The sequence below is a fragment of the Thermothielavioides terrestris genome, chromosome 2 (genome assembly GCF_000226115.1).
Source record: "Thermothielavioides terrestris NRRL 8126 chromosome 2, complete sequence".
NCBI classification, from domain to species: Eukaryota; Fungi; Ascomycota; class Sordariomycetes; order Sordariales; family Chaetomiaceae; genus Thermothielavioides; species Thermothielavioides terrestris.
The window spans coordinates 5,858,660-5,886,488 of NC_016458.1; the positions used below are offsets into that span (position 1 = coordinate 5,858,660).

The 27,829-nt window shown below is 59.2% G+C and overlaps 10 protein-coding genes across 10 annotated transcripts; 6 read left to right on the top strand and 4 right to left on the bottom strand.

Annotated features, from left to right (window-relative positions):
- Positions 1–175: 175 nt before the first annotated feature.
- On the bottom strand, positions 176–3,793 carry THITE_2114584 (uncharacterized protein). Its single transcript, XM_003652757.1, has one exon. It carries the CDS (start codon positions 3,643–3,645, stop codon positions 361–363), a length of 3,285 nt encoding a protein of 1,094 aa, XP_003652805.1. The 5' UTR covers positions 3,646–3,793; the 3' UTR covers positions 176–360.
- A 2,635-nt stretch (positions 3,794–6,428) lies between these two features.
- THITE_2114589 (uncharacterized protein) lies at positions 6,429–7,720 on the top strand. The gene is made up of 3 exons (XM_003652758.1): positions 6,429–6,689; positions 6,966–7,081; positions 7,213–7,720. Exons 1-3 carry the CDS (start codon positions 6,613–6,615, stop codon positions 7,545–7,547), a joined length of 528 nt encoding a protein of 175 aa, XP_003652806.1. The 5' UTR covers positions 6,429–6,612; the 3' UTR covers positions 7,548–7,720.
- Positions 7,721–9,195: 1,475 nt separating this feature from the next.
- On the top strand, positions 9,196–10,661 carry THITE_2114592 (uncharacterized protein). Its single transcript, XM_003652759.1, has 2 exons — positions 9,196–9,531; positions 9,606–10,661. Exons 1-2 carry the CDS (start codon positions 9,490–9,492, stop codon positions 10,524–10,526), a joined length of 963 nt encoding a protein of 320 aa, XP_003652807.1. The 5' UTR covers positions 9,196–9,489; the 3' UTR covers positions 10,527–10,661.
- Positions 10,662–11,880: 1,219 nt separating this feature from the next.
- On the top strand, positions 11,881–12,819 carry THITE_2087948 (uncharacterized protein; the record flags this gene model as incomplete). The annotated part of the gene is made up of 1 exon (XM_003652760.1): positions 11,881–12,819. One exon carries the CDS (start codon positions 11,881–11,883, stop codon positions 12,817–12,819), a length of 939 nt encoding a protein of 312 aa, XP_003652808.1.
- Positions 12,820–13,105: 286 nt separating this feature from the next.
- On the bottom strand, positions 13,106–14,351 carry THITE_2114593 (uncharacterized protein). The gene has a single exon (XM_003652761.1). It carries the CDS (start codon positions 14,069–14,071, stop codon positions 13,217–13,219), a length of 855 nt encoding a protein of 284 aa, XP_003652809.1. The 5' UTR covers positions 14,072–14,351; the 3' UTR covers positions 13,106–13,216.
- A 687-nt stretch (positions 14,352–15,038) lies between these two features.
- Positions 15,039–16,195, bottom strand: THITE_2114595 (uncharacterized protein). The gene is made up of 5 exons (XM_003652762.1): positions 15,967–16,195; positions 15,669–15,883; positions 15,487–15,588; positions 15,262–15,420; positions 15,039–15,189 (listed from the first exon to the last, which is right to left on the bottom strand). The coding sequence occupies exons 1-4, from the start codon at positions 16,045–16,047 to the stop codon at positions 15,300–15,302; spliced, it is 519 nt and encodes a 172-aa protein (XP_003652810.1). The 5' UTR covers positions 16,048–16,195; the 3' UTR covers positions 15,039–15,189; positions 15,262–15,299.
- A 727-nt stretch (positions 16,196–16,922) lies between these two features.
- Positions 16,923–18,115, top strand: THITE_2128537 (uncharacterized protein; the record flags this gene model as incomplete). The annotated part of the gene is made up of 5 exons (XM_003652763.1): positions 16,923–17,234; positions 17,401–17,489; positions 17,525–17,663; positions 17,714–17,891; positions 17,973–18,115. 5 exons carry the CDS (start codon positions 16,923–16,925, stop codon positions 18,113–18,115), a joined length of 861 nt encoding a protein of 286 aa, XP_003652811.1.
- Positions 18,116–19,365: 1,250 nt separating this feature from the next.
- THITE_2114601 (uncharacterized protein) lies at positions 19,366–20,918 on the top strand. The gene has a single exon (XM_003652764.1). The coding sequence runs from the start codon at positions 19,779–19,781 to the stop codon at positions 20,769–20,771; it is 993 nt and encodes a 330-aa protein (XP_003652812.1). The 5' UTR covers positions 19,366–19,778; the 3' UTR covers positions 20,772–20,918.
- A 921-nt stretch (positions 20,919–21,839) lies between these two features.
- Positions 21,840–23,122, bottom strand: THITE_2114602 (uncharacterized protein). The gene is made up of 2 exons (XM_003652765.1): positions 22,843–23,122; positions 21,840–22,703 (listed from the first exon to the last, which is right to left on the bottom strand). The coding sequence occupies exons 1-2, from the start codon at positions 22,925–22,927 to the stop codon at positions 22,105–22,107; spliced, it is 684 nt and encodes a 227-aa protein (XP_003652813.1). The 5' UTR covers positions 22,928–23,122; the 3' UTR covers positions 21,840–22,104.
- Position 23,123: 1 nt separating this feature from the next.
- THITE_2114603 (uncharacterized protein) lies at positions 23,124–26,790 on the top strand. Its single transcript, XM_003652766.1, has one exon. The coding sequence runs from the start codon at positions 23,931–23,933 to the stop codon at positions 26,466–26,468; it is 2,538 nt and encodes an 845-aa protein (XP_003652814.1). The 5' UTR covers positions 23,124–23,930; the 3' UTR covers positions 26,469–26,790.
- Positions 26,791–27,829: the final 1,039 nt, after the last annotated feature.

The window sequence follows — 27,829 nt, forward strand, 5'->3', positions numbered from 1 at the left end:
AGAACTCTCTAGTCTCAGAAGGCCCTTTTTCTTTTATCCCCGCCATCTCCCGCCCACGTGGACTCCACGCTGTAATGCATGCCATGTCCCGAAAAACCACCACCAACATAAAGCTCAGGAAAGGAAAGTTTTATCGCCAGATCGAAAGGGTTTCCCGGAGAATATAGTAAGAAAAGGACACATTAGAATTACATGACGCGCACAACCCGCCCGTCCTCCATAGACTCTTGAAGGGGAGGCGGACTGGCGCCAAGAAGCATAATAGATGTGCCACAAAAAGAAAGGAAAAAAAAGGAAGGACTTGCTTTTCCGAAGCAATTAAGGATCTTGAGCAAGAATCGACGGCGGCCGGGGCGCACTCTACACCACCTCGGCGGCGCGGACCTGCTCGCGGTCCTTGCGGCGGCCAAACAGGGTGGCCTTGCGGCGGACCTCGTCCAGGTCGGCAGCCAGGTCGAGTCCGACGCCGAGCCGGCCCCGGGAGGCCGGCTGCGGGCTGTTCGAGTCGCTGGCGGCCGCCTCCTGCTCGGCCTTCCAGCGGCGGATGCCGTCGCGGCGCTCCTGGCGCTTCTCCTCGACCGAGGCCTGGCTGAGGTGGCCGATGCCGTTGCGGCGCTTGTAGCACGTCTCCATGAGGGTGTTGCAGTCGAGCAGGCGGCGCGGGAAGCTCTGCACGACGCCGAACATCTCCATGGGGTCCTGCACCGCCTTGATCTCGCGCTCGCCCAGCTTGAAGATGGTCAGCGCGATGCGGAACAGCGTGCGCGAGCCCTCGTAGAAGAAGACGTCCCAGACCCGGAGGACCGTCTCGATCGGCAGCGTGCCGATGAAGCACGACATGAACCAGGCGGTCATGCAGAACGTGATGGCCGGGAGCCGGTTGGGGTCGCTGATGCTGCCGCCGTGGGCCGCGGCCTTGTGGCCCCGTTTTGTCCTGCCCTTCTTGCCGCCCGCTTCGAACTCGTCTCCGCCAATGTGTTTCCACACGCCCGGCATGGATTCCTTGAGTGCGGCCATGAGCACTCCCAGGTCGACTTTGGAACCCTCCAGGCTCATTTCGTGGGTGCCGGGCAGGTAGACCCGGGTAATGACGTTCAGAAGCCAGAATGCGTGCTCTTCGGTCTCGACGAAGAGAAGAAGCAGGCCGGCGAGAAAATTTAGCGATTGGCAATAGCCGATGCGCGGGTTATAAAGCGCGAAGGCGTACAAGACACGTCGAAGGGACGTGATAATATCGGGTTCTGGGGGCGGCGATGTCGGCGGCGGCGCTCCGGGCGGCGGCGGTGGCGGCTTGAACCGTACATTGTCGGGAAAAGTCCTGTAGAGGTCTTTCTCGATGTCTTCGGCAATCAGGGGTTTCACCTCCCCAGTCTGATCAGGCAGCTTGCCTGGCTTGTGGGGATCCAGACCGGCCCGCCGCACCAACTGCTCATAGACTCCATGATGCTTGCTCAAGATAGCCGGGCCGCCAGCGTAATAAAACCAGGCGGCTCCCCTCCAATCCGGCGGGATTCCCTTCCGGATGAAGCGTTTCGTCTTTGCGCTCCGAGGCGGGAAACGGTTCGGCCGGTCCGTCATGAGGGAGTTGTCCTTGAGGAACGCAACCCACTTCTTGCGCCTCCGGGCCAGATACTCGCTGTAGGTGGCATCCCAGGCATCATACTCCTGGCGAGTGACGTTAACGCTCGCCTTCCGGAATCCGTACCGATCACGACTGCCCGGCTGCTCCGGAGGTTCCTGCGGCAGGCAAGGCATGGATGCCGGCGTGATGGTGGTCGGCGAAGCCAAGTCCGCTGTTGGTGATGGCGTTTGCGATGGCGCGGTCGGCGAGGTCGGCGGAGCTGGCGAGGCTGGCGACGGAGACCGAGCATCTGCTGCATCTTGCGTAACTGCGGTGTCGTCGTCTTCGCCAACGCCGTCCTCTTCGCCAACGCCGTCCTCGCCGTCGCCGTCCAACATCTTGGCCGAATCGTGCTTCTGTATGCTACCCGACTCGGCATTCTCCCGTCTCGCCATGTGTTCCTTTGTGAGTCCAAGGCCTAAGTCATCTGGCAACGAGCTGGGCAATAGCGAGCGCCTGGTTCTTGACTCCCTTGCTCCGGGGCGGTGCGACTCGGGTATTGGTACGGCCCCGGCGGTAGGCAGGGTGTCATTCATGGCCTCCAGCATCTTGGCCCGAAGCCCGCTCGCATCGGAGCAGCAGCTGGCCGGTCGTGAACCACCTTTCACCTCCGGCGTCTCGATGTCGGTGTTGGCCTCGGGAATGTCGTCTTCCTCGGTAAGCCTCATACTGCGCCGGATGCTCTCGATATCCGAATCATTAAAGCCTCGCTCATACATGCCCATCACGTCCTCCAGGCTGGGGCCGTCGTCCACCGAATTCGCCCGCCAGCTCCTCCGAGCATAGCCATTGATTATCGACTGCTCCGTGATGCTGCTCGCCTTGGTTAAGATGCTGTTTCTTTCCGTCCCAGGCGCAGTGAAAAGAGTCGCCTGCGCAGTCGACGATGTTAGCTGCGACCGGAAACTGGCGCGAAGCTCGTCGCCGTTTGCGAACCGCGGAGGAGCGTCCTGAAGGTGCGTCGGAGTACCGGCGTAGTTGTTGGGAGTGGACGGCTGCCTCGCAATGGCAGGAGTGTTGAGGGCACCTGGGTTGGGGAGTCGTGGGGAATCGCTTCCCGGCGCGGCATTTAAGTGATCGTTGCTTGGGCGGGGGGGTATTGAGGAAAAGGGGCCGAATGTGTGAGAAGAAGACCCAGAGAGACGCCGGGTTCCGGGCCAAGGATTTGGGGCTGCATGGACGTCAGCCGAGAGTTGGGGGTTGCTTGTTGGCAGCTGGTCCAACAGGTGCGGCTCGGCGTGCACGCGGTGTGCCGCAACGCGTCCCGACAAAGCACCGTCTGATTGCTGCGTCCTCACACTCGGCTTCCGCGGCCGCGAGAAGTTTTCCACCACCATGGCGGGTTCTGTTGGTGTCGTCTGGCGACTCTGGGCAGGCGACTCGAGGTTGCAAGTCTCAGACGAGCGGGCTACGTCTTCATGCTGTCGGCCGAGCAGAGGGAACCGGCGGGTCTCGGCACGCGGCATCTCCGGCTCATCCGCCTCCGGAATGAACGGGTTCGACGACAGACCAGGGAAAGCGGTTCGGGGCGGTTTGGGAGCGGGCGACGACTCGGCTCTCGTCCTGTGTGCCGGCGGGAAATGCGAGATGGTCGGGGTCGGGCTCGGACAGGGGCGGACCGGCCGGGAGGTGTAGAAGAACGAATCGCTGCGGGGCGAGATGAGGTCTGGAGGTACTTGTACGTCGGATTTCAGGTCGAGCACCGGTCTGCGCGATCTCGAGGGACCCATTGGGCCAGGTGGGGGGGTTTGGAGGTGGAACGGACGGCCCAGCTGGGGGTGATCGGAAGCACCCAGATCCGCGGCATCAACGGCGCTGTGTTTCGGCCAGGGTCGGGCGCTCGGCCACTGCGGTCGCGACTGGAAGTGGAAGCTGGGCGGCGCTGGTGCATACGGCCCCGGCACGCGCTGCGTCAGGTACGGAGGAGGTCGACCAGGATATCCGTAACCGTGTCCGTACTGCTCGGCGGGAGAGGCAGCTCCGCCGCCAGCAGCGTCGTCCGCCGAGTCGGGCTTGTCCAGCATTGCTGCTGCCGCCGCGGCGAGAGGAGGTGAGCTATCCGAGCTGGCGGAGGAGCCGTCGAACGGTGGAAATGGTCATGGGCCGCGGCCTCGAATTTATTGTTATTTTTTCTCTGGCGTGGCCCGACCAGCGCCCAAATGAGCACGGCCGTAGTCCCAGCACACTGGACCCGCTTGCTTGGGATGTTGGGAATTAACGTTAGTGGGTGGACCAGGCAGGGCCCGGGGTTCCTGTGATCCCGGTCGTGCCACGGTCACAGCGGGATTTCGAACTGCATACCAGGGACGGCGACGGGAGGAATCCAAGTTCCAATGTCATACGCTCGAGAAAGGTAGAAGCAACTGCCCCTCTCAAATGAGGATTGGCTGCAGACCCAGCATTGCCATTGTCAACAGCCAGCAACCAGTCCGAGGCCTCTCCCCAACCGTTTTAGGCACAGGCGGCAAGAATCGAGTGCCGGTGCGATCGAATGCCCCTGCAGCCAGATAAATTGCTGCGCTCACAGGCCTCTCGGTTGATTGCACGGCATGCGAGTTGCCGCCTGGGCTGCCGTTCCCCTCGATGCGGTCATGCAGGAGGAACTGCCGCCTGCTGCAACAGCACTCTCGCTCGGGCCGACGTACGTCGCAAAAACAAACGCAAATAGAATTGCTGCGAAGCGAAGGGGATTTGGTGCTGGAATTGAGCCTTCATCTGCTATCAAAACCGAAAATCAAGACGGGTGAGCCTCGCTCGGAAGGGATTTGGGGATTGCCGGCAGTTGCTGGCTCCAATGGTCACAGTCCCAACAGGTAAGGTACTCCAGTAAGCCGCAGCGCAGCAACCGAGGCAGGTGCCTGAGTGTATGGAGTATTCCGTAATGTAAGGTACCTGCTGTGAACACCAGCTGCAGGTGTATTCCGCACCTAACAGGAGTAACGCGGATTACGACCACAAGCAACTGTTCGAGCATCCGCGACAGCCAGCTCCTGAATTAGTGTCTGTGCAACTGCGCCTACGGGCATGACGGAGTGCACGACCACCTCGCGTGAGTTATGGGCTGAGCAGAAGCAACAACAACTTGCAACAAGGTGGCGGGCGCATCAGGCACACACATATTGGCCCAAGAAAAGAAAAAAGCCAATGCCATTGTCAGGAGCTTCAAGCAAAAGTGGCAGGCCATTTCTGGCTTCGAATGTTTCACAGCCAAACAACCGACTCGGACCCTCTGATGTTGGAGAGTAAAAGAAACGGCTACGGCGCGTGCCATCAGGGCTGCTGCTTGGTTGGTTGCAAAAAGCATCTATTGCCCTCCCTCATGTCTCTGTTGTTCTGCTGTCTTGGCTTGAAACACACGATAAGACGAGAAGACTCTTTGTGCCGTACGGAGACATGGACAATTTTACGAAGACGCTTCCGGTCAGTTGATGAGCAACTGAAACTATGCCCGTTTAAGCAACCTCCAGCCCTGCCTGTTGGTGTGGAAGCTTCCAAATTTTCCGTATTACTTCATAGCGCGCCCAGGTCTGTTGGTTAGCTCGGGACTTACTAACAGCTCCTGGCTGAGTTGCTTTTGAGCATCCACAGGACCTCTGACTGGGTCATCCAGCCAATCATACTTGCTGGCTTGCCCGCCCCACCGAGGTCACGCACTAACGGGCTTTGGGGGATTTGAGTATGGAAGATCGGGCGTGCACAATACGGAAATGCAAAACCGATCTCAGCCGTTGGCTCCGGCGGTCGCAGTCGCCAGCTTTGTTCGACATTCTTTGCACTCAGCGTTTCCAGATTCTCCAGTTGATGCAGTAGCCACCTGCTGAACAACGGAACTAGCAGAGGTTGAGGCCAGGTTCAGCCTCATCGCTCTCATCCATGCTTGGACGGCGGGCCACGCAGTCTCAGCTCCTGGCTTCGCAGCTCAACGATCGCCTGCTGCAGACGCGTCAGAACGAGCTGTCAAGACGACGCCGTGGCACAGCTAGGGATGGGTGAAGCAAAACCGGTTCACGCCACCACATGCGGCAGCAGACACCACAAAAAACGCTCCCTAGAAAAGGAAACGGACGATTCAGCATAACCTCGTTCTCCCCGACCTCTTTGATCAACGGATGGTGCAGCAGCAGCCATGAGCCTCCCACTCTCGCTCGGTCGGCGCTCCCAGCAGAGCCATGGAACCTTCCAGGTTGGAAGCACCCCGGTGCGGCACAAAGTTTCGCCGGAACGCCGATTCCTCATGTTGCACGTGACCTCTTCCTCGAGCGTCCTCGTAACCAACGTGGACCATCATCGCCCATGCCAACACGCTCCAGTTGCGAGCGTCCTGGTTGGCCCAGTTGGGTGAGGCCTTCAGGGCAAACGGCCCAAAATTCTGTGTTGCGTGCTGCTGTTTGCCAAGACTGGCAGGGTGAGCTTCGTCGCTTGTGGGCCACTGGGAAGCCTGACCACTGGAAGCTCAGAGATTACCCGGACCTGCAGCAAGGGCCAACCGTCACAGTCAGTCCCGCCCACCGAGCAGCTCCCCTGACCTCATCAGCAGCAGCCGAGCTCTGTTCCCTTCGGTATGGAGTGTACTGTGCACAGTGCATACAGTACACTGGCCCGCTCTGGCTGCCTAAGGCTTGAACTTCTCCAATGCTGCGTGCACCAGCCCTGCCCCAGCAGGCGCGGCGAGAGCTCCCCGCTCCGGTTTCTCCGCAACTCCCCTCTGCCTGACGAGCGCCCGTCCCCCCTCCCCACCCCCTTCTGTCTCTCGCTGATTCCATGGAGTCCTGCGCTGGGGGGAAGGGGAGGTACGTACCACTTGGCTAGAGCTCCCAGCCTTTGCCCGTCCACCACCCCCCGATCCCCCCCTTCCTGGCAGCCTTCCTCCCCTTCTCTCTTTCTTTTCTACTCAGGTCTTCCCCATCTACCTGCCATCAAAATCTGCCCTCCTGCACCCTCAGATATCCCTCCTGTCACCAATTGACGCTTTTGCAAAGCCACATCCCACAATGTCAGGTCGCAAGAGAAAGCAGGATGAGGAGGACGAGCTCGTTTCCCTGCCCAGCGGCGAAGAGGAGGAAGAGGAGTAAGTAGCTTTCCAGCTGTCGCAAAACTCGCCCGACATCGTGCCTTTCGTCGTTTGTATGATGCGACGCCGTCCGGAATCGCGAGAACGCGATGGCATGCGGGCGCACCGCGGCGCAAACCCCTGCTGGCGATGCGCTTGCCATCAGCCTTCGCGGAGCGTTTGCTCCGCAGGTGTCGCGTTGCCATTCGATGGCCTGCTTCGCATATCCGACCCAAGTTCCTGGCCTTGGGCTTCGCTCCTCTGCACCTCGAGTTGCTGACCCCTTGCCTACAGATATGTAGAAGATGAGGAGGAGGATGAAGAGGAGATCGATGATGAAGAGGACGAGGACTTCGACGAGGAGGGTGAGGGTGAAGAAGGCGAGGACGAAGAGGGCAATGGCGTCCCAGGTAAGCCCAACCATCCATCTCCCTCAACTGAGGTCAACCTCATCCACCCTTGGGCGACAACACTGCTCCGAGTCGACGTGAATCGTCGATGTTAACCCTCGCTTTCACGCCGGCGCGGGCATCGCTGACAGAACCCCCAGACCAAGCTCCTCCCAAGAAGAAGCTAAAGACGGCACCGGCCGCCGAGGGCGAAGTGCCTCGCAAGAACGGCACCGCCGCGAACGGTGACGGAGAGGAGGAGGAGGCTGAAGACGAGGAGGAAGAAGAGTTTGACGAGGAGGAAGAAGGTGAAGGCGAGGAGGAAGAAGGCGAAGGCGAGGAGGAGGAGGAAGAAGAGGAAGAGGAGGAGGGCGGCGAGGAGGAAGAGGAAGCACCCGCAAAGGGCGTTGGCAAGGTCGCCGGTGGCCCCAAGGCCGCCAAGGCCCAGTCCCAGGCGGTTGCTGCCGGCGGTGACGAGGAGGACTGATGGACGCGCCGCAGCCTCCGGCGCCGCGTCCCTCCCCCACCTGCCGCTTCACCTTGCCCCAGGCGCTCGCTCCATCAGGTTGAACTGTAACTTCTCGTCGTGTCTTGCCTCCTTCAATGCTAGAATGGCTGGTCCCGTCTCTGGTGCGTTTCGAAATGCATCGAGCCGGGTTTGTTTGTGAGTCCCTGCCGACAATCCAGATTAGGAACAAGACTGGGGTTGAGTTGGAGAGGATTGGTCGTTGAAATCCATCCTGGCCTTTGTCGCGTAAAGCCTAGGCGACTTTGAGTGGCTTGGCTCATTTTTTTCCTCGCGCCCTTTCATCCACTCCTGTCTGGCCGGCCCCATGTATCGCCGGCTCCGGATTCCTCTTCGACCCTATGCCGAACCATTAGCGCGCGATGTTCAACAACTCGAGCCTGGAGGAGCGACAACGTCACCCGCATTTCCGGTGTCAAGAGTTGGGTTTGAATTGTCGAAGGCAGCAACAGCAAGCCAGCCGATTGCAGACATCTGCCACCTCACTCGCCTCTTTATACACCACCGCAAATGCAAATGCGTGCGGTCCGTCCATCGCAGTCCCATGACTCCACGCCCCGCCCTTCCTCCCCACGTTCAAACCCAAACGCAACCCCCTCGCTGCCCAACCACCCAAGCAAGGAGCGGCACGCCGCGGCGTCATCCCCCATTCGCCGCCTTGTTTTACTCTGAGAGACTTGGCTTCAAATTGCTCTGCGTACGGATTGCACAGCATATGAAACATCCGCGTCGGGATACCCTCTCGCCTTGTTCGGGCTCCACCTCGCTCGCTTCCAATTTTTTTTTTTTTTTTTTTTAAAAAAAAAAAAAAAAATCTTTTCTTTCCAAGTGGTGGGTGTCTTTTGCTATCAGCTCCGGGGAACTAACAGCCCTGGTTACAGCATCAACAACGGCGCCGAGCCCCGACTTCCAGGCCTTCTGGGCCTTCCGACAATCTCACTTCTCCCACTTCCCGTCGCGCTCATATCGGTCTAACGTGGCGTTGTCTTGATCCTTTCTTTCATCGAGTCTCCAATGTTAGACTACGAGCCACATGCCGGAGCTGCTGGCACTCTACGGAGTATACCTATCCCTTCCTAGCGCACGGAACCGGGCGCGATGGATCCCACCGACAGTTGAGTCCGACAACCACAGAAGAAGAGTCCGAGCTCGGGTCTCACAGCTTCCCGAGCTCCCAGGAGCAGCCAACCTGATGTGGCCATTCGAACGAGACACCAGCTGCCGCAATGCCGCTGCCCGTTCCGAGGTCAGTAAAAAAAACAACTTGCATCAACTTCCGTGCTACGCGCAGTGCCGTACATATTGCGTAGGGTGATTGACTTCTGCTCTGCCACGAGTCTGGATGCGGCTGCCTGCTTCTCGTGAGGGTGGTTATCCCTTAGACAGCCGCTAACGTTAGCTGGGGTCCCATAAGCGGCAGGAAGCTGTCTTAAGTCGAAAGCTACCAGAAGGCACGGGCAGACTTCCGGTCGATATGAAGCGGAAACTGGAGTCGGAGATAGGACACTAAAGCACCCCGGTGCCCGACACCTGTCGGGTGGAGGTCAAGCTGCACCTTCCTAGTACCGTAACATTAGTATCACCCTCAGCAGGTTTAATGGTGCAGTGTAATTCCTTCGCACTTATGTAAGGAAGGTGCGAATCCCGTGTCGATGTTTCAAGTTGTCGCGGAGTTCGGTCTCTTCACCCACCCGCTACCGAAAGACCCCGTTAACCCCGCTGCTGCCCAGATGTCAGGCGGCCTGTAAGCAAATATCAAGGTTCAAGCTCTTTGTGTTCGCCTTCCACGTTATCAGATAAATAGGACACACAATACAGTTGGTTTGGCAGCACATTCACACTTCGTCCACCTCCCATCGAACATCTTCGGCTAGTTAACCCAGAAGTGCGAATCAAACCAAGCATGGCTCCCCCCAAGTCACTCGAGAACATAGCCGTTGTCGGCGTACGTCCCTCCTTCACCTATCCCTCTTGCCGGCTCTCGACCTTGCTTGCTTTCCGATATCTAACGGTTAACAGGCCACTGGACACATCGGCGGGGTCATTGTGTCCGCGCTGCTCAAGACCGGCAAGCACACCATCACCGCCCTGACTCGCGCCGCGAGCAGGGGTGTCCTGCCGGCCGGCGTCAAGCGCGTCCAGGTCGACTACAACGACCAGGAAACGCTGGTCGCCGCTCTGCGCGGCCAGGACTTCCTCATCATCACCCTCGCCGTCAGGGCGCCTGGGGACACCCACAGCAAGCTCGTCCAGGCCGCCGCCGCCGCCGGCGTGCCGTACGTCATGCCCAACAACTACGGCAGCGACATCCGCAACCCCAAGCTCGCTGAGGATACCTACGGGGCCGTGATCAAGGAGCAGATCGACGAGATAGAGAGACTCGGGGTGGCCTACGTCTCGCTGGCGTGCGCCGTGTGGTACGAGTGGAGCCTGGCCCTGGGCGAGCCGTGGTTCGGCTTCGACATCAAGGCCCGCAAGGTGACCTTCTTCGACGACGGCAAGACGGTGGTCAACACGAGCACCTGGGAGCAGTGCGGCCGGGCCGTGGCCGCGCTGCTCAGCCTGCCCGAGACGGGCGCGTCGCCCGCGCTGGCCGACTGGAAGAACGAGCCCGTCTACATCCGCAGCTTCCAGGTCAGCCAGCGCGAGATGCTCGACAGCCTCCACCGCGTGCTCGGCACCACCGACGCCGACTGGACCATCTCGTACGAGCCGGCCGCCAAGCGCGCCCAGGACGGGCAGGCCGAGCTCGCCAACGGCGTGCTCACGGGCGTCGCCAAGACCATGTATGCTAAGTACTTCATGCGCTCCAAGGCGGGCGAGCTGGACTTCCCCAAGCTGGACAACGCCGTGCTCGGCCTGCCGGAAGAGAGCTTGGACGAAGCTACCAAGCGCGCTGTGGAGATGGTCGAAAGCGGCTGGAACCCGCTTGATGGTTGATTTTAGTGTGTTCTAATTAGCTGGAATTGCGAAGAGACCGTTTCGTGTCTGCTTTCGCTGACAGCCTGATTCTGGCGATGCCGACTTTCATACTGCGACGGCCCTAAGATCCCTTGAGCGAAAAACGAAGCCTGGTTTTAATTTTTTTTTTTTTAAAAAAAAAAAAAAAAAAAAAAAAAAAAAAAAAAAAAAAAAAAAAAAAAAAAAAAAAAAAAAAAAAAAAAAAAAAAAAAAAGAGAGAGAGAGAGAGAGAGAGAGAGAGAGAGAGATAATTGAGAGTTAACTCACTGGCTTTGCATATGCTGAATAACCGACCGGCATACACTGTACTTCGTAAGCGAGCCGCTAGAAGCTGCGGTACTTGCTGAGAACCAAGGGGTGCCTGTAGGGGCATTCTTTATGACTTGATCTTTAGTAATGTTACGGACTCTTTCTTCTGGGAATAGAGGCTTTGAATATTAGCTCTATGCTCGTGTATATTAGCAGACCACCGATCTATCCCATTCGATGCTGGAGTGAAAGCCCGGGCGTGTTGGAAACAGTGGTTCGAGTAAGACGAACAACGTATTTAGGCAGGCCAGTACAGTTCTGAAGTGAGGAGCGCGCCGGGTGGTACGATCGGAGGATGGGCGATCGGAGGATGGGGTCGAACGATGTGCCCAGTCCACCTCCCCATCAACACAGACCGGAAGGTGGCCGGTCACACAGATCACAACTTGGGTCACTGGCATTCCGCCCGACCTCAGGGCAATCAGAATGTGGAATAATACTCTCTCCTTGCACATTCCGATATCACAATGGACAGAAAGTTACAAGGACTGCTGTCCGGATGACATACATCACCCGTTCTAGCTTCCCCCGGTGTTTGTATCTTGTCTCGAGATTCAGTGATATCTCGACGCAAAGGATAGTTTGGGTTCCTAATTGGCACATATCTATCAGCTTATAACCTTGATGTTGATTCCAATAAAACATCCCTTCGTTAGTCTCAGCTCCGTGCACAATTACGGCTAGAATGTCGAGGCGCGAACCGGAACTAAAAGTAGGCATATGTGAGCATGCGAGGGTGGCGTGATCCATCGGCTGAGGCGTCCAGCTGTTGGACCAGGATAGCCGGCCTCATACCTACCTACCACTGCTGTTTGACACCACGGGCACCCTCCAGGTCTTGCTACTCGATTTGTAAACCAGTAAAGCCCATCCTAGCAACGCCAAAGTGCGCCATTTGAATACAGCATCGTCTTCCCGCTGGAGGCTACGCCCCGTCGCTAACGCTGACATCTTGAATCGACCCAGATTGACATCAGGTAGCATGCAAGAAAAATCAGGGAGAGACACACGTCAACTAGGGATCATGGCCATATGCAACCAAGAAGACACGGAATCAAGCAACGGAAACGACGAGACCAATCATGGACCCAAGTATTTGAATTCAAACAAGGCAGAGTCGAGGAAGAGACCCCGGAGCCCAGAGCCAGAGTCACCAGGAAGAACAACCACAAGCTCAAAGCCCGGGCACCAACACGCACCTCAGCGCCTAAAACGGACGGCATCATCACCGACCAACGCCAAAGCAACGCAGGAGCCCCCAGGCGCGGCCCCCGAGACCAGCCACACCCACGACTCCATCCCCGATCCCAACCCACCACCCCCACCACCACCAGCCAAGGCCGACCGGCCGTCCAACAAGCGCAAGAAGAACCACCGCAACGTCATCGAGCAGCGGTACCGCCAGCGCCTCAACGCGCAGTTCGACCGCCTCCTCGCCGTGCTCCCGCCCGCCGACGACGCAGGCACCCCGAGCACCCACCACCACCACCACCACCGCCACCATCGCCACCAATACGAGCATGAAACACCGCCGCGCCCACAGGCCGGTGGTTCGGGTTCGCGACCAGCCGACCACCTCGCCAACCGCAGCGCATTCGCATCCACAGAGCAGGGAGCGGGCACCACCCAGACAGGGACGGCATCAGCACCACCCCATCACAGTGATCGTGCCAGCGGTGCCGACGGCGGCGGCGATGGTGGTGCTGGCGGCGGCAGCCAGGCTGCAAACAACGCGGATGGCGCGGGCGGGGGGACTACAGACGCGGGGCGCGAGTTGCTGGAGGAAGGGGTGTGCGAGGCGGCGGCGGCGGGCAGGGTGAGCAAGGCGGAGGTGCTGCGGCGGGCGAAGGCGTATATCCGGGCGCTGGAGCGGGAGAACCGGCGGCTGGTGGCGGAGCGGAGGGAGTTGGAGGTGCGGTGGGAGGAGAAGAAACATCGGGGAGTGGGGGTGAAGGGGGGTTAGGTTTTCAGGCCCGCCGCCTGGGGAGGGGAGGGGGGAGGGGGGATGATGGGATGGTGGGGTCAGGGATGAAGGGGAAGAAGGGAGGAAGGGAGAGAAAGGGGGCGGGGAATGGGGGCAATGGAGAGGAGATGACGGCAACCTGCGACGTGTCATCACTGGGCTGTTTTTTGGAGTAGGTGCCCAACAATCACTTGTCTCAAGAAGAGGAGAGCCTGGGGCTCACAGGGAGAAACTGCTGGTATTACATTAGGGCTATGGAGATGGACGGTCGTGATCCAGCAATATCTCTTCAAGCCCGCTGACTTGTAAACGTCGCCCCAAAAAGGCCCTCTTGCTGATGGAATTTCCGGCCCAGGTCGACAACTCATGTGGTCTTCTCCGAGACACGCTCCTCAGATTACGAGGGCCCCTGTTGTGGTGCTTGTTGAGGTGCGGGGGGCGGTGAAGCAGCCGACTGCGACTGAGCGTGGCGCTGTGACCGTCGAGACCCAGAACCGGACGCGGGAGGCGGAGCTGACGACTGGGGCTGGGAGGACCGGGCAGACCTGTTTGTGGGCGCAGGTGCCGGTGCGTAGTATTCGTACACCGGCTGGGTAGTGTTCGCCTGCTGCTGGGAGGCTCTCCAAGCCATTTCCGGCGGCGCAGGCGCATAGTACCCGCCGTACAGAGCGACAGGCTCGGGCGCCGCAGGTGCGGTCTTGCCATCGGGTTGCCGTGGCACCTGGCTCATCAAAGGCACCGGGTACTGCCCTGGATGAGACCCTGGCGGCGCCACGAGCGACTGAGGAGGCCCATAGAGCGGGTATTGACCCCCTGCGTAGGGGGCACCTGCCGGGTACGGGACCCTCACGACAACCACTCCTCTCCTCGCTTTCTCGACCGCATTCGTCTCAACACACGATCCCACAAAGAGGATGAACTGGGCGAGGAGAAGAACAGAGTCGAATCCAAGCACAACCTGCTCATAAACCACGTATTGGGACACTAGCGTGTAGAGACGCGTCCGCGGGGCCTCGTAGTCAGGGAAGTCGCCGTACGCAACATAGAGGGCGGTAACGACGACGGCTCCAAGCGCCGCTAGCCACGTGATGAGGTGGAACGCGACGAGAACACCGGGATGCAACCCTTGTCGCCGGGCGGAGAGAGATGTCGTCAGGAACTCCAGCGCCGTAACGACCATGGCGAGACCGGCCTGTGTCACGGTCAGTTTTGAACAGCAACACACGGCCAAAGGGAGAGGCCGTTCCAACATACCGCAGCGCCCGAAGTCCCGACCACCTGGTCAGCGCCGGAGGGGTCGTAACGTCCGAAATATCGGGCAGAGTAGTAGCCGAAAGCGACGCTAACGCCAACAATCACTGCCGCCACCACCAACGACAACGATCCCAACGCCAATTTCGTCTTGTCCCATGCCGGGAAGTGTGGGCGTTCGGAGTCGGTCAGTGGGGAGGGTGGCTGGGCGAGTATGGTTTGCGGCAGGGGAGCGAAGCGCACACCCGGGAATGGTGGTGGCAGTGGCTGGCCCTGAAGAGCTGCCGGGGGAGGAGGGGCCTGAGATCTCGGAGGCAATGGCGGGGATGGCCTGCTTTGCTGAGGCCTCGCCTCATTCTCTGCAGGAGCCGTTTCCTGGTGCCCGCTGGATCGCATCGGCGACTCGGTGGCCGCCCCATCGTCTCCTGCCATCGTTCTCCGCCCTCCCGCGAGGGTGAAATTTGGTCGTGTGTTGTGTAAAGGAGTTGTGGATGACTCGGGTTGGGGGCAGAGAACGAGCGGACCGATCAAGAGTACGAACCACACACCAAAAAAGCGCAGGATGAAGAAAAAGGAAAACGAGCGTGATGTTGGAACGAGCGACAGAGAGCGGTCGGTGGCGGCGGGGCGGTGGTGTTGGTTTTTATTTAAGATTGCATCCAGACTTCTTCACAGGAAGGATTGGAACAGGCCGCCATCCAGGCTCCAACGGCGCGCCGTTCGGTCATGGCTTAGCGGGCCTTGGCGGACGGGAGCCGCGACGGGAAAGGCAGGCGTTTGCCAAGCCGACAGGACCCTTGGCTCAGCGGGTACCTATTCGGAATTGGGCGCAGCATTGCTGCGCTCACGATGCTTGAACGTCGACTGGAAGGACTTCTGTGCAGACGAACAAAACGAGCAATGCCTGAAACATCATGAGAACTGGCCCGGAGGCAGACTTACCAAAGGTCCTAACTGACGGTCCGCCGAAACGGCAGAGTTTTTCGAAGGAGTGGCCGTTTCGGCCGACCAGGCAATCGTCCCACTGACACAAGTTCTTTGCATGGTCGATGCGACGCCCCCATTACACAGCACGGTGAACGGGCCACGACGGCAGAAGAGACTGTCCTTTCTCACGCACTTCCAAGGACAATCAACCAGTGAGGACGCAAGATCAGCCGATTTGGCTTTGGGCTGTTGCTTGTCACGAACCACGGCAAGAAACCCTGAACGTATGGCATTGCATCGTGCTATTCTCGCTGCATGACCACCATCAGACCCATCAAGCCCAGCATGACGGTCTTGAGCCACGGGTGCTCGGAGAGCATGATGGTCACGTAACCGACGAAGGGGATATACGCGACAACGCTCCTGTCTCTCTGCGTCAGTGTCTGGCGCTCAGGCCGGAAGGTTAGGACGGGCACGCGCCCTCCTTACCCAACAATATCTTTCCTAGTCAGATAATCTTGACCGCGCGCGTAAAGTTCCGTATCGTCGGCCGCATTGTTGTCTCCCTTGGTCAGCAGCTTCGCATCCGGCCTGGAGGAAGAAGGAAGCGGTTAGCCCTAGCTGGACTTGGCCCGCTATCTGAACCATTCCCGGCAGGCAGGAACACAGACCCAGTGCCAAATTTCCTGACTATGCGGTGCACGATCGGTATGTCTTTGCCCTTTACGTTGTAGACAACAACCTCGCCCACGTTGGTCTCGGAGAAGAGGTTGCGGTTCCAGAGCACGAGCAGGTCGCCGCGCTGGAAGGCGGGCTCCATGCTCCCGGAGAGGACGACGACGATCGGCGACGGCGAGTCGGCGATGACTGAGAGGCCTTTCCACGTCTAACACGGCAGGTCAGCAGGCCAAGATTTCGGAAATCAGCGGCAGCGAGGTTGCTGCTCGGCCGCGGAGCTTGAAAACCCACCATGAACGCGGTCGACAAGATCAGGCCGAAATTCAGGAGCTGCGCGGCAGCTTGCCGCGGGTTCTGCAAGCTGGACAGCATCTTGGAAGATGCGCACGGTCGCTATTGGGCTGCCGCGCAAGCTGATGGGCTCATATGAAGTTGCTGCAGAGTCGTGCGCCTACGACTTCTTGAGAGCTGTTCTGTTGTTCCTGGATGGGCAGTGGCAGCTGCAGCTCGAATGGACACAGTGACCACGGCACTGAATTGGCGGGCGGTAATTGGCCAGCAACCATTCAACAAAACAGTGGGGCCGCCTCACCTCCGGTTTCCCCAAACTCCGTCCCGGAAACCTCGACCACTCGCTCGTCCCAGATCGATGGCTGGACAAACCCAGCGCGAGGGGACTTCAACTCCAACTGCTCGGATTTGATGTACTGTGTGGAATGCAATCACTGAATGAATTCGAGAGGTGCTTGCACTCGAGTAAGCCCTGCGTGCTGCCGCCACTCGCAGGGAGCTGATGTCGCCGGAAACCGCGCTGGTGGCTCCCGGAAGGCGGCATCGTGCCTGTCTGGCTGTTGGGACGGCGTGGTTAAAGGGGGCGGCTTCTTTCCCGCCGACCTCCCCCGTCAAAGCGTGCAGCCTCAGTCTACGAACCTCGGATACTTCACAAAGGAAGTTCCACCCGATGTTGAGGCAGGCCCCTGCCTGCCACCCCCATGGTCCGGAAAAAGACGTGCTGCGAGGAAGGTGCAGCCCCTACGGTCATGTGTAATGCCTTTTGGCGACAAGCGCAGGCTTCCAGCTTGGCCACAATGACATCCCGTCTCTTGCTCAGCTGTTTCACCCAGCGCCAGTTCCTCTTGTCCAACCCCTTCCCTTACCCATACGGAGGGAGTTGCAGTAGGCTGCTTCCAGTTCTACAGGACCCCCCTCGCTGAGCAGAAGCCCTCGACACTCTTTCCGCAATCACGATGCCGTCGCAGGAGACCACGCCGCTCCTTTCGGATCACCAGGCCCTTCCTTTGCACAATGGAACCCGACAGACCCAAGGTTCTGTGCCCATCTCCGTTCTCGTCTCTCGGTCCGCCTGGCCCGGCCTGAGCTCGCGTGCCTTGCACTTCCTCCGTGCCGGAATCCTAGCTTATCTCGCGGCTCTCGTGCCCATGCTGGTCCGCTATAAGGCAGCGGAGAAGGCCGCAGCCAATGTGACACCTTGGAGCATCCTTTTCGATTTCTCGATGCTCTCATATATCCTTCAGTTGCACTGGCACCTCCTTAGCTATGTCCGTCGTGCCCTTGAAGAACCTCTGCTCCGTTTGTTTGTCGCTCACGGAGGGCCCTGCGTATCAGCTCTGGAACCTGCGGTACCGTCACGACTCTCGCCACGCGGCTCACGACGAGGATGTCGTTCATTGTTTCTTGATCAGGGCACTCCTCAACTTTTCGCAGCCAGGCCAGCCGCGGTCTTCGTCCAATAACTTCTGCCCGAGCCTCCTGTACACCGCTGCCCTTGTGTTCAACTTCATGAACGCAACCATGTATTGGACTTTGCTGGTGCCCAAGGGTATGCCAGCTTTCCCAAGGGCGATGACAATGGCGGAGTGCTTGGACACGGCTGGCTCCAGACATTCTCCGTCATCAACATGTACGGCGTCACACCGCTAATCGCCATTGCCGAGGTCCTGTTTCTCAACACTATCACACACCAGCATGTGAGTCTTTTGTCGCATCAGCGGAAGACCATGGTTGACGCAAGCTGCAGGCGGTCGCCCGCCACGTCCTATCCACGACATATCTCTTAATGGGTTACCTCGCATGGGCAGCCATTGGCAACACCATGACGGGTCAATACCCGCTTTTCTGGATGGATCCAACGGAGATTGGGGGCGCCGGACGCGTCGCGGCTTGTGCTTTCGGCTTCGTAGGCTTGGGCGTATCAGGTGAGTCATTAATCCCAGGCTGAGCCATGGCCGCATGGCAGGATAGCGGGATGTGTTGCTAACGGAGCCTTCCCCGTGTAGCATTCGCTGCTGTGTACGGCCTGACCGTACTGCGGGAGAAGCTCGCAAAGTACGCTACGCGGAAGACGCAGTATAGCCCGGTACCCGATTCCGAGCATGAGCACGAGCGGGCGGCCGATCAGATGCCAAGAAGGCGTGCTTAAGAGACTCTCGGAGTAGCAGGTCGAGTTGAGAATGCCCGGGAAGCCTGCTCTCGTCGGAATCGAGCGTAGCGTCCACGTCACAATGGGTGAACAGGGAGAGATGACTGAAGGCTTGCACTCGGGCAGAGTATTTGGCACGTTATGTCACGATGCAAATGGATGGAACGAGGATGGAACGAGGATGGGATTCGTTTGGACGCGTGGCGCGGGTGTTGTGAGTTACCTCTATACCTTATCGTTCGCCGGCTCATACCGTTTTATCCTGATGGTTGACTCACGAAGGTAACTCGAACCAAAATTGTCTATCTCTTGATGGCTGCTTCTCCACACCGGTATCTCAATGCCAATCCGGGAGCTTGCGTTTTCAGGTCCTGCCGTTCCATGAACGCCGTTCACAGATCGTGCAGTCGAGGTACTTGTGACTAGCCAATCATAGTGTGGAGTGTTGGGTATCTGGCCCTTGCTTGAAGTCGTGGGAGTCCGTCGATGTTCACGTCAACTTAGCGCCGAGTGGCAGTGGGGCTCCGACCATGCTCTGAACAAGGCCTTGGCCCCACTTCTCCCGCACTTTCGGGTCAAGACCCCTGTCGACTCCATCCGCACTTCAGCCGATTCGGGCACCACCTTTGCAAGCGTGCATTGAAGGCCGAGGGTTATCACAAAAAGCCCGAGGCGCACAAAGTGTATGCGGATTAATCGACAGCTGAATGCCCCTTCTCTTCTGCCAGTTGTTGGATTTCAGTGAGGCTGTGTCCGGCAATGCTGGCCGTATGCCTCGCTGTCAATGGCCAATCACTGTTCACGTGCTGCCGGAAAACGGCAGCATCAATCCCAATTCGATGCAACGGCAACTCAGCTGGCCAATGTAACGTTTTGGCTTCTTGGCCCGTCTGATGCGAGTGCACTGATGAGCAGGCACCCGGGGGAGTGAGATCAAACGGCCTAACGATCGGAGAGATGGAGTCACCAAACCGGCGGTGCCCATGCTTCGTCGTATATACCTTGTATGCACAAGCTGCCAGACACGTCAGGAAACAGGGCGCTGAGGTGCCGTGCCGCTGGTTGGAGAGGTTCCTTCACTCACATTCACGCCGAAGTCGACGAAGCTGCTGACGACGTCAATTGCTGCAATGTCCGCGCCAGCCAGACGGGATGCTTGGCCAATGAAAGCGGGCAGGGCGAGCACTGCAGGCAGGCGGCCTGCTGCTGCAGCATCCTGTCGTCCCCCAGCCCTGCTTTTCCTGCCAATCTGGGATGTTCCCAGGCACACAGACCCTTGCGTTGCCCCTCACCACCAGCCGCCGGTATAAATACGCCGCTAACCCCCCCACTTCTTGAACCCTTCTCTCCTTTTTTCTCCCTCCCCCCGTCACACAACCCAAGGGTCGCAAAGCTGTTGCTGGAGTTGTCTCAGGAGTTTTCTCTCTCTGGGATAACGCCGCCCGGACCCCGTCAATCGTTTTTTTGTGCGTCTATCCTTTACACTCTTTTACCTCCGAGTCCTTCCTTCTCTTTCGTCGCTCTCTTATCGCTTGGAAACGGTGGCGTCTGTCTTTCCCTTCGCCATCATTTCCTATTCCCGTGTTCGTCGGGCACCTGTACCATAATCCCCTCGTCAACTTACAGTCAAATACCGCAAACCGCCGAACCGCAGACCGCCACCATGTTCAAGCGCTCGTTTCGAAGCCGCGACGCCAGCACCTCCCAGCGGGAGGCTGCCTCGACGACGATGGATTCGCAACACCGAGTGGACAAGTCTGCGAGGCTGACGAGGAGGGCTGCCACGCGGGATCCGCAGAAAGTGTCGAAACTGCAGCGGTCGCTCCGGGGCGACGAGGCCTCGCGCATGCAGACTTCGCAGGCGAGGCTCGATGACAAGTCCCTCGCGCCCTCGCCCATCATCACCCTAGTGGTGGGCAGCGAGGCGCGGCTGTTCGCAGCGCACGAGAACGTGCTGTGCCAGGCGCCTTTTTTCGAGAAGGTCCTGCGCGGCACCTATGTCGATGCGCAGAATCGGAGGATCTCGCTCCCGGACGAGGAGCCGGAGGTCTTCAGCGCGATCCTCGAGTATCTCTACAAGGGCGACTACTATCCCCGCCTGCTGCTCAACAAGCAGCGCAACTCATGGGAACTCGAGGACGCGCTGCCCCCTCGTCGGGCCACCCCGCAAGCCTCCCCGACGATTCACGAAACCCTAAAGCTCGGAGGTGGTCGCGCAGGGCAGACCCCCCAGACCCCTTCGGCTGTCGAGGCGACCGTGTACCTCCCGAGCATCGGTCAGTACGTGCTCCGCGACACGGTCATCTACTGCGCCGCGGAGCGCTACGGGCTCGAGGAGCTCAAGAGGCTGGCGCTGCGGAAGCAAGGGTTGCAGTCCGGCATCGACGTCGGCACGATCCTCCGCAGCGCGCAGTACTGCTACGCCAACACGCCCGACTCGGACAGCCGCCTGCGCGCCCATTACCTGGCGCTCATCATCCGGTGCCGCAAGACCTTCAAGCGCAGCGGCACCATGCAGGCCGAGATGGAGAAGTGCGGCAGCGACGTGTACGGCCCGGGAAGCGGGAAGCTGTTCTTCGACCTGTTCGTCGCCATGTGCAACCACCTCGACGACGTCATCGAGGCGAGCAACGCGCGGACCCCGAAGACGATCTGAGAGGCCGGGTCACATTGTACATTGATGCGTAACGGACGGGTTTCTGGCGTTCCACGGCGTAATTTGGGGATACTCACAAGTAGGGAACGGCCAACGAGGGTTGCGTCTTTCTCTGCTCTTCCAACATCCGGCGTTTGGGTCTTTTCTCATCGAGCTCCCATATCTTGGCACCAGATTGGAACACCATTTGGGAGATCTTTCATTCTGTGAAACATCTTCACTTCTCGCGAGGTTGGCCGACCAATTTAGGGTTCAAGATCTGCGGAGCGAGAGGGGCTTAATGCCGATACACGATGTGGGCGTGTGCAGGAAGACGTGCGCAGCTCGCTGCCCCCCTCGACTGTCTCAGTTCTCTTCTTGATTCTCGGTTTGCGCTGTTTTCGGAGACCAGTCTGGTTTGGGCTTTTCACGGATCCCCGGCGTTCTTTGCTTTTTCCGGATTGCATCAGATTGGTTGGCATCGTCGCTGGTCGAACGATTCGCAGAAGAAGAAAAGGACACCAGGCGGAAAGGAGGTCGCAAACCAGGGGAGGCACGGCCTCTCGGCACACATCCTCGACGGCCAATCTTCGACAAGACAACACACGCCGTTCGATCTCGCCGCACTTGGGCACCCATCTCACAACAACCATGGATCGTGTTCTTTCTGTCGCTCTGTCTGCTTGGGCTGGACTTGTTTGTCATGGGATTTTTCGTTCCCAGGCGTTCGGAAACATACAAGGAGGCTTGGAGTCGGAGCCGCAACACGCCACTCAGACTGGAACAAGATGGGGGATGTTGAGGGGGCCGGGACGGTGACTTAATCCGCCGCGCGCTCTCTTCGCTGCCACTCATCGACACCACTCTCACGCGCTCGGCCGCGTATAAATCTCCTTTGTCTAAAAAGGACACATTGGATCCGGATGGTCATGGTTGGCAAGGGGGCGGGGCAAGCACAGCCCCTCCCCAAAGCGCCTGCATGGTTGCTTGCAATGTTCTCGCCGCGCAGAGTTTGGGCGGTCACTCGTTTGTAACGATACATGATGATGACGACCTTGACTTCTTGATGAACTCGGGCTTTCTATCATCGGGTCGGGCAAGGGGTTGTTGCGCCCTCCCTCCTCGATGGAGGGAGCCAGCGACCCCTTAGTCCGATTCCAGCTCAACTCTACGCCCGCTTGAGGGGCTAGGTAATGGAAAATATTCGGCCACCTCATACTGTCGTCCCTATGTAACTCCCCTTTTCCCGTGACATGCATTGCGATGTGAATAAGTAGGTACATGCGACATGCCAGCCACCACCCATCATCATTCATCCGTCGTGACTTTACTTCCCATTACTCCCCGAACGTGATCACGTCGCCCACTTCACCTCCAGCCCCGCAAACTCCACCACCAAGCCCCCCTCCGCCCCCTTCGCCGGCCGCGCTGCCATCGCCCGCACCTCCACGTCCCACTCCTCCGGCGCGTCCCCAAACACCCAGCACACCTCCCGCAGCGGCACCTTCTCCCCCGTCGCCTCCGCCACCCGGTACACCCACACGCCCGTGCCGTTGCCGTCCTGGTCCTTCTCCACCAGCAGCGTCGTCCACCCTGTCTCGGTTGTGGTGGTGGTGGCGGCGGCGGTATTGGTGGAGGAGGGAGAAGGATGCAGGTCGGCGACGGACCAGTCCGCCCAGGCGTCGCACGCCACGGTCGACAGGCGCGGCGCGCCGTTGTAATGCTCGACGCCGGCCTTGATCCATTTTTGTGGTTTTTGGTGCGGAGCGGGGCTGTCGCTGGCGTTGGAGGGGGGGTTGCGGCGGTAGAAGCTGAGGAGCAGGCCGCCTTGGTCGTACTGCTCCTTTGGGGTGAAGTTGAGGGATAGGCGGGCCGAGAGGAAGGAGGTTAGGGGCCCGGAGGTGCGCAGGTTGGTGGCTGTGGTCGTGCTGGATTCGGGGAGGGCGGTCGGTGCTGAGATGGGGGTGGTGGTGGTGGTGGCGGGTGTTAGTTATGCCGTTTGGGAACACATACTAGGAGTGCATGGGGTAGGTGTTGGGGAGCGGGGTGGTTTGGGGTCAGGCAGGGACTTGGGGCGCCAAGCTCTATGTACCGTTAAAGACATCTGTCGCGGGCGGCTTGCGCCAGATGTCGGTGCCCGGGGCGGCAGTGATGGTGAACGTGTCCGAGGGCGCCATGGCGAGTTCGCTGTGTTCCAGTTGTTTGTGTGGTCTGCGACTCCTCAGAGGCTAAGATTGGACCCAACCGCCAGCACCCTCCCATTTATACTTGGCTGCGGTCCGGAGGCGCGCCCGCCCTGTGGGATACGAGAGGCAAGAGACAACACGTTCCACTAGTGGGTAAATGGCATTGCGCAGTCCGCGGTCTCATGCCTACGTTGCATGCCAGACGCGGCAGTTTCCGAGGCTGCAGCGGAAAGAACTCGTCGGGCCAGAAACGGATCACAAGGCACCGGCTCAACTTCATGATCCATCCAACGGCCCGCATACCCGCATTGCTGCTGCATGAGCTTTCGATCATTCGCTCTCATGCGTATTCAGCACCCTTCGGCGGATAATACTCGGCGGGGGTCAAAATGGGCTTGGTGAAGCAGTGCCTGTTCCCGGAATGGCGGGGTCTTTTCAATGCTTGGGTGTGGGGCCATGACGTTAAAGTTCGATCTTGGTTAACGTTCAAATTTAAGCTGCCTCAACATCAGTTCGAACCGTGATGCTCTGACCCCTGCGCCTTTGACTCATCAGCAGGGTGGCCCGAGCTTTTGAGGGTTTTCTTGTGGTTCCCACACACTCCGCTGGGCTAACTGCGATTCTTTCAGAAATTTCGACCCCACCAGTGACTCCGACCGACAATTTCGCCCACCACCAGTACCCCCAACTCACCTCCTTCTCACCAATCGTCTAACACGTCCTTTTCATCCAGAAGAATTGTTGCTTGCGAGGCGGCAATGGCCTAGAATCACGGAGGAAAGCGCCGTACGAAAGAACACAAGGCAGTCTCGACGACCTTGGTCGGGGACGACCCGACTTCGCTGGCATCGTTTCCATCGCTGCAACCCGCCATCCTCGCTCTCGCTGTCAACCCGCCAAGGCTCACCAGGCAGGGGCTCACACGACCCCTATGTAACGAACCCAAACCACAGCATCAGGCTGATCTCCCCACATTGTCACATCCACAGCAACAATGTCCTCTCCGCCCGTGATCAAAGCCGGCGGGGGCTCGGACAAGCCCCAGCGCAAGCCCAAGCCTAAACGGGTGAACAACGTCCGCCGCATCATGCACCGGGAGCAGCGCATCCGCGAGAGGTCTGTAGCGTCCTCGCCACCAGTGAGCGCGCCCGCCGCTCCCGCCGCTCCCGCCACCTCCTCGGGGCCGGTGTGCAATAATCCGCAGTGTGAGAAGTCCGACGTCCGTGATGGGGTCTGCCAGAACTGCGGCCGTGTCATGTACGAGAGCAACATCGTCGCCGAGATCACCTTTGGTGAGACTGCCTCCGGTGCCGCCGTGGTCCATGGTAGCTATCTTGCCGCCGATCAAGGCAGCATCCGCCCTACTGCCAGCGGGCCCGCCTTTCGACGCGTCCCCGGTGCTGGCGGGAGCGAGGCCCGCGAACGCAGCCTTAGGGAGGCGAAGCAGATCATGAACCAGTTTGCGCACCAGCTGCGCATACCGCTCCACCTGGTCGACAAAGCCCACCGGTTGTACAGGGCTGCGTCGACCAGCAACTTCATTCAGGGCCGACGCAAGCACACGGTGGCTGCGGTCTGCCTTTACGCCATCTGCCGGAAGGAGGATCACAACAAGGTCATGCTGATTGACTTGGCCGACATCATCAAGACGGACGTCTTCTTGCTCGGAAAAAGCTACAAAGACCTGCTCAACTCTCATCCCAACCTGAAAGAGGGCACCAAGCCGATCATCATCGAGGATCTCATCTTCCGCTTCGCCAGCAAGCTCGAGTTCCTCCACGACACCAACAAGGTGGCTCTCTCAGCCGTGCGCATTGCCCAGCGCATGCGCCATGACAACATTACCCACGGCCGCCGGCCTGCCGGCATCTGCGGTGCCGCACTCATCATGGCTGCCCGCGCGCACAACTACCGCCGCACCGTCCGCGAGGTGGTCTACATCGCCAAGGTTACCATGGCCACCCTGCAGGAGCGCATGGAGGAGTTCGCCAATGTGCCCGCGGCCCAGATGACGGTCGCCCAGTTCCAGGAAGCCGAGAGCTTCCCCGAGACCTCACACGACCCGCCGTTCGTCTACAAGCAGACGAAGGAGTGGCAGGAGAAGCATCCGAAGAGAGTCAGAAAGAGGAAGCGGAAGGCGAATGAAGTTGACCCTGCCACGAGCCCGTCCGGCGAAGGATCGGAGGAGCAGGGTGCTGCGAAACGGCAGAAGCTGGACTCGAACGAGTCTCAGCCGCCCTCTGTTCCCATCGACCCGGCGCTCCAAGAAGCCTCCACGGAGGGAGCAGCGCCGTCGGCGCCGGAACCGCACGGGGAATGCTCATCCGCACCTGCTGTCAACGACAGTGGCGCTGGCGTTCGTATACGCATACCGACTGCCGAGGAACTCTCCATTGCCAATGCTGCAACGGCAGACGTTGAAAATCAGCTCGAGGAACTGGCAGGCGAGTTTGGGGACCCCCAGGATGAGGAAGTAGAAGAGGAGCTGGACCCGAGCAGCGAGATGGCCATGGCGGCGGCACAGGGGATTCAAGTCCCGGGCATGGAAAATATGAAGATCAAGCCGAGAAAGGACCCTTCGACCACAAGCCCCGGCGATGGGTTTGCCGCGGGCAAAGGGAGGAGAAAGCCGAAATTGACTATCGACGAAGCATGGGAGCAGGAGGAGAACGAGCTCGAACAGGAGATGCAAGGCCATCTGAACGATCCTGCCTTGATCGACGCGTCCGCACTTGTTACTCAAGATATCGAGCGGCGGCGCGAGCAGCGGTTCGCTGCCCAAACGGATTCACCTGCTATTACGGCGGCGGAGACGACCACCAACCAACTCGTTCCTGACCCCTCGGACCCCCGCTTCACGCCCATCTCCAAGGTTTCGGATGACCCCATCGTGCACGAGGACGAATTCAAAGACGACCCGGAGGTCATGTTCTGCAAACTCACGGAGAAAGACGTGATGATGAAGGAGATGATCTGGGTCAACCACAACAAGGACTACTTGCGCAAGATGCAGCAGAAGATCTTCGAAGCCAAGACGTCCAAAGGCAAGCCGGTCAAGCAGAGGAGCGGGCGCGCCAGGAAACCGCGCATCGGAGAAGGCCAGGCCACGCCCGCCAGCTCCGCCGCCGAGGCTGCGCAGAACATGCTGCGCACCCGGGCCATCAGCACCAAGCTGGACTACCAGCGGATGGGCAACCTGTTCGAGTTCACCAAGGGCGGCCCTGGCAGCACGTACGGCGGCGCCAGTTCGGTCGGCAGCCGCAGCGCCCTCCCCAGCAGCGCGGGGAGTGATGTCGAGAGCGACGACGAGGGCGGCTCGGATGCCGACGAGGCGCAGAACCAGACGTCAGCAGCCACCGCGGCGGCGGCCGCTGCTACCGCGCGAGAGAAGGCCGCCAGGGCGCTTGCACCGCCCGACGAGGAGGACGAAGACGAGGGCGAGGGCGACCAGGAGTTTGGGGGCGAAGACGACTTCCAGGACGGAGAGGAGGAATTTGACCCGTTCGGAGATAACGGCGGGGAGGATTACTAGGAGTGAAGCGGCGCTGATATTGCGCAGACCAGCCATCTCTTCCGCATTCATGGGCTAAGATCTGTAAGAACACAGGTTCTGGGATGGCTGGCATGTTTTTCCGATAGAGGAGATGTAGGGTAACCACAGGGTAGCGTGGGCGGCAATCTTAACGGGGGTCTCTTTCAATTCAAATCCATCAAGCTAGGATGAGCAGCTGGTGTCCTCTCTGTCGAATCTGGGGTAGAAAGGTTGAGCGATGCCCATTTCCCCCGTTAAGAAACACTGACTCTATCGTTCACATCACTGAGGGTTCGAAGTATCGGTGACTGGCTCAATTCCACGCAGGCCCTTGAGCCTCAGGTTCAGGGAGTGGAGGGTGAAGTTGGGGGGCAAGAAGACCTACAGTTGGGGCCGAGTTGGCGAGGACTACATTTACACTGCTGGGACTCTGATTAGATACGGGAGTGAGGCGCGTCCCCATCTGTCCCGCATGTCCAGGCCAACTCGGGGCAGCGGCGTGGCGGGGACGCCCGAGGGAGTTGGAACGGTACGACATTCTAGCGCCCCTAGACACCCGAACCAGGAGGACAGAGAAACTGCCAGGGCCGGCTTTCAATACACGGCGCATCTGGCATCGCGCACGTGAAGCTTCCCAGGACTGTACCCGCCCTTCTTTCGGTTGCTTTCATTTGACCGTAATTCAGTGTCGACGTCTGACCGTGGACATGTTCCCCTGCAAGGACTGTCGCACTTCACAGCCTTCCCGTTGGGGAAAGTCCGCGACTTAGCCCGATGCCAGAATGTGGCGGGTCTCGGTCCGTTTCCTCTCACGCTTATGTGTACCCCTCGGAGCCCTCGGTGGGCAGAGGATAAAAGTCCCGACTCAACGCCATGCCAGCTGGTTCGCAGCGTCCAGTTCTCCCACGAACCTGGCTCCATAGTCTAGACTCCGGGACAATAGTTAGCAGCGACACAGCGCTATATCAGCACACCCATCCAGCCTATTCTGCGGAAACGTTGCCTGCGGGGATTCATATCGGGGTTACTCTCGTTGTTCCGTGGCCATCTGGCCACCTGATTCGGCAAAACCCCCCGGTCGGACTCCGGGAGCTTACTTGGGGTTCGGCACACTCAGCTCCTCCTGCCTTATCAAGGCCGATCCCCGCCATTCTCACCATCGCCGAGAGTGCTCAACTTGCCGAAAACTAACCTTGGCTGGATCGGCCATATCGAAGCCTCAGCGTATCTGACTTTGGTTCCATTTCACTCTGCGTCCGCCGATCCCGCCATCCTTGACTTTCCGACCTACGCTCCTGAGAATTAGGCCAACATCACACGCCAGCGGCCGGCTTTCCACTTATTACCCGGCGCGTAATCAG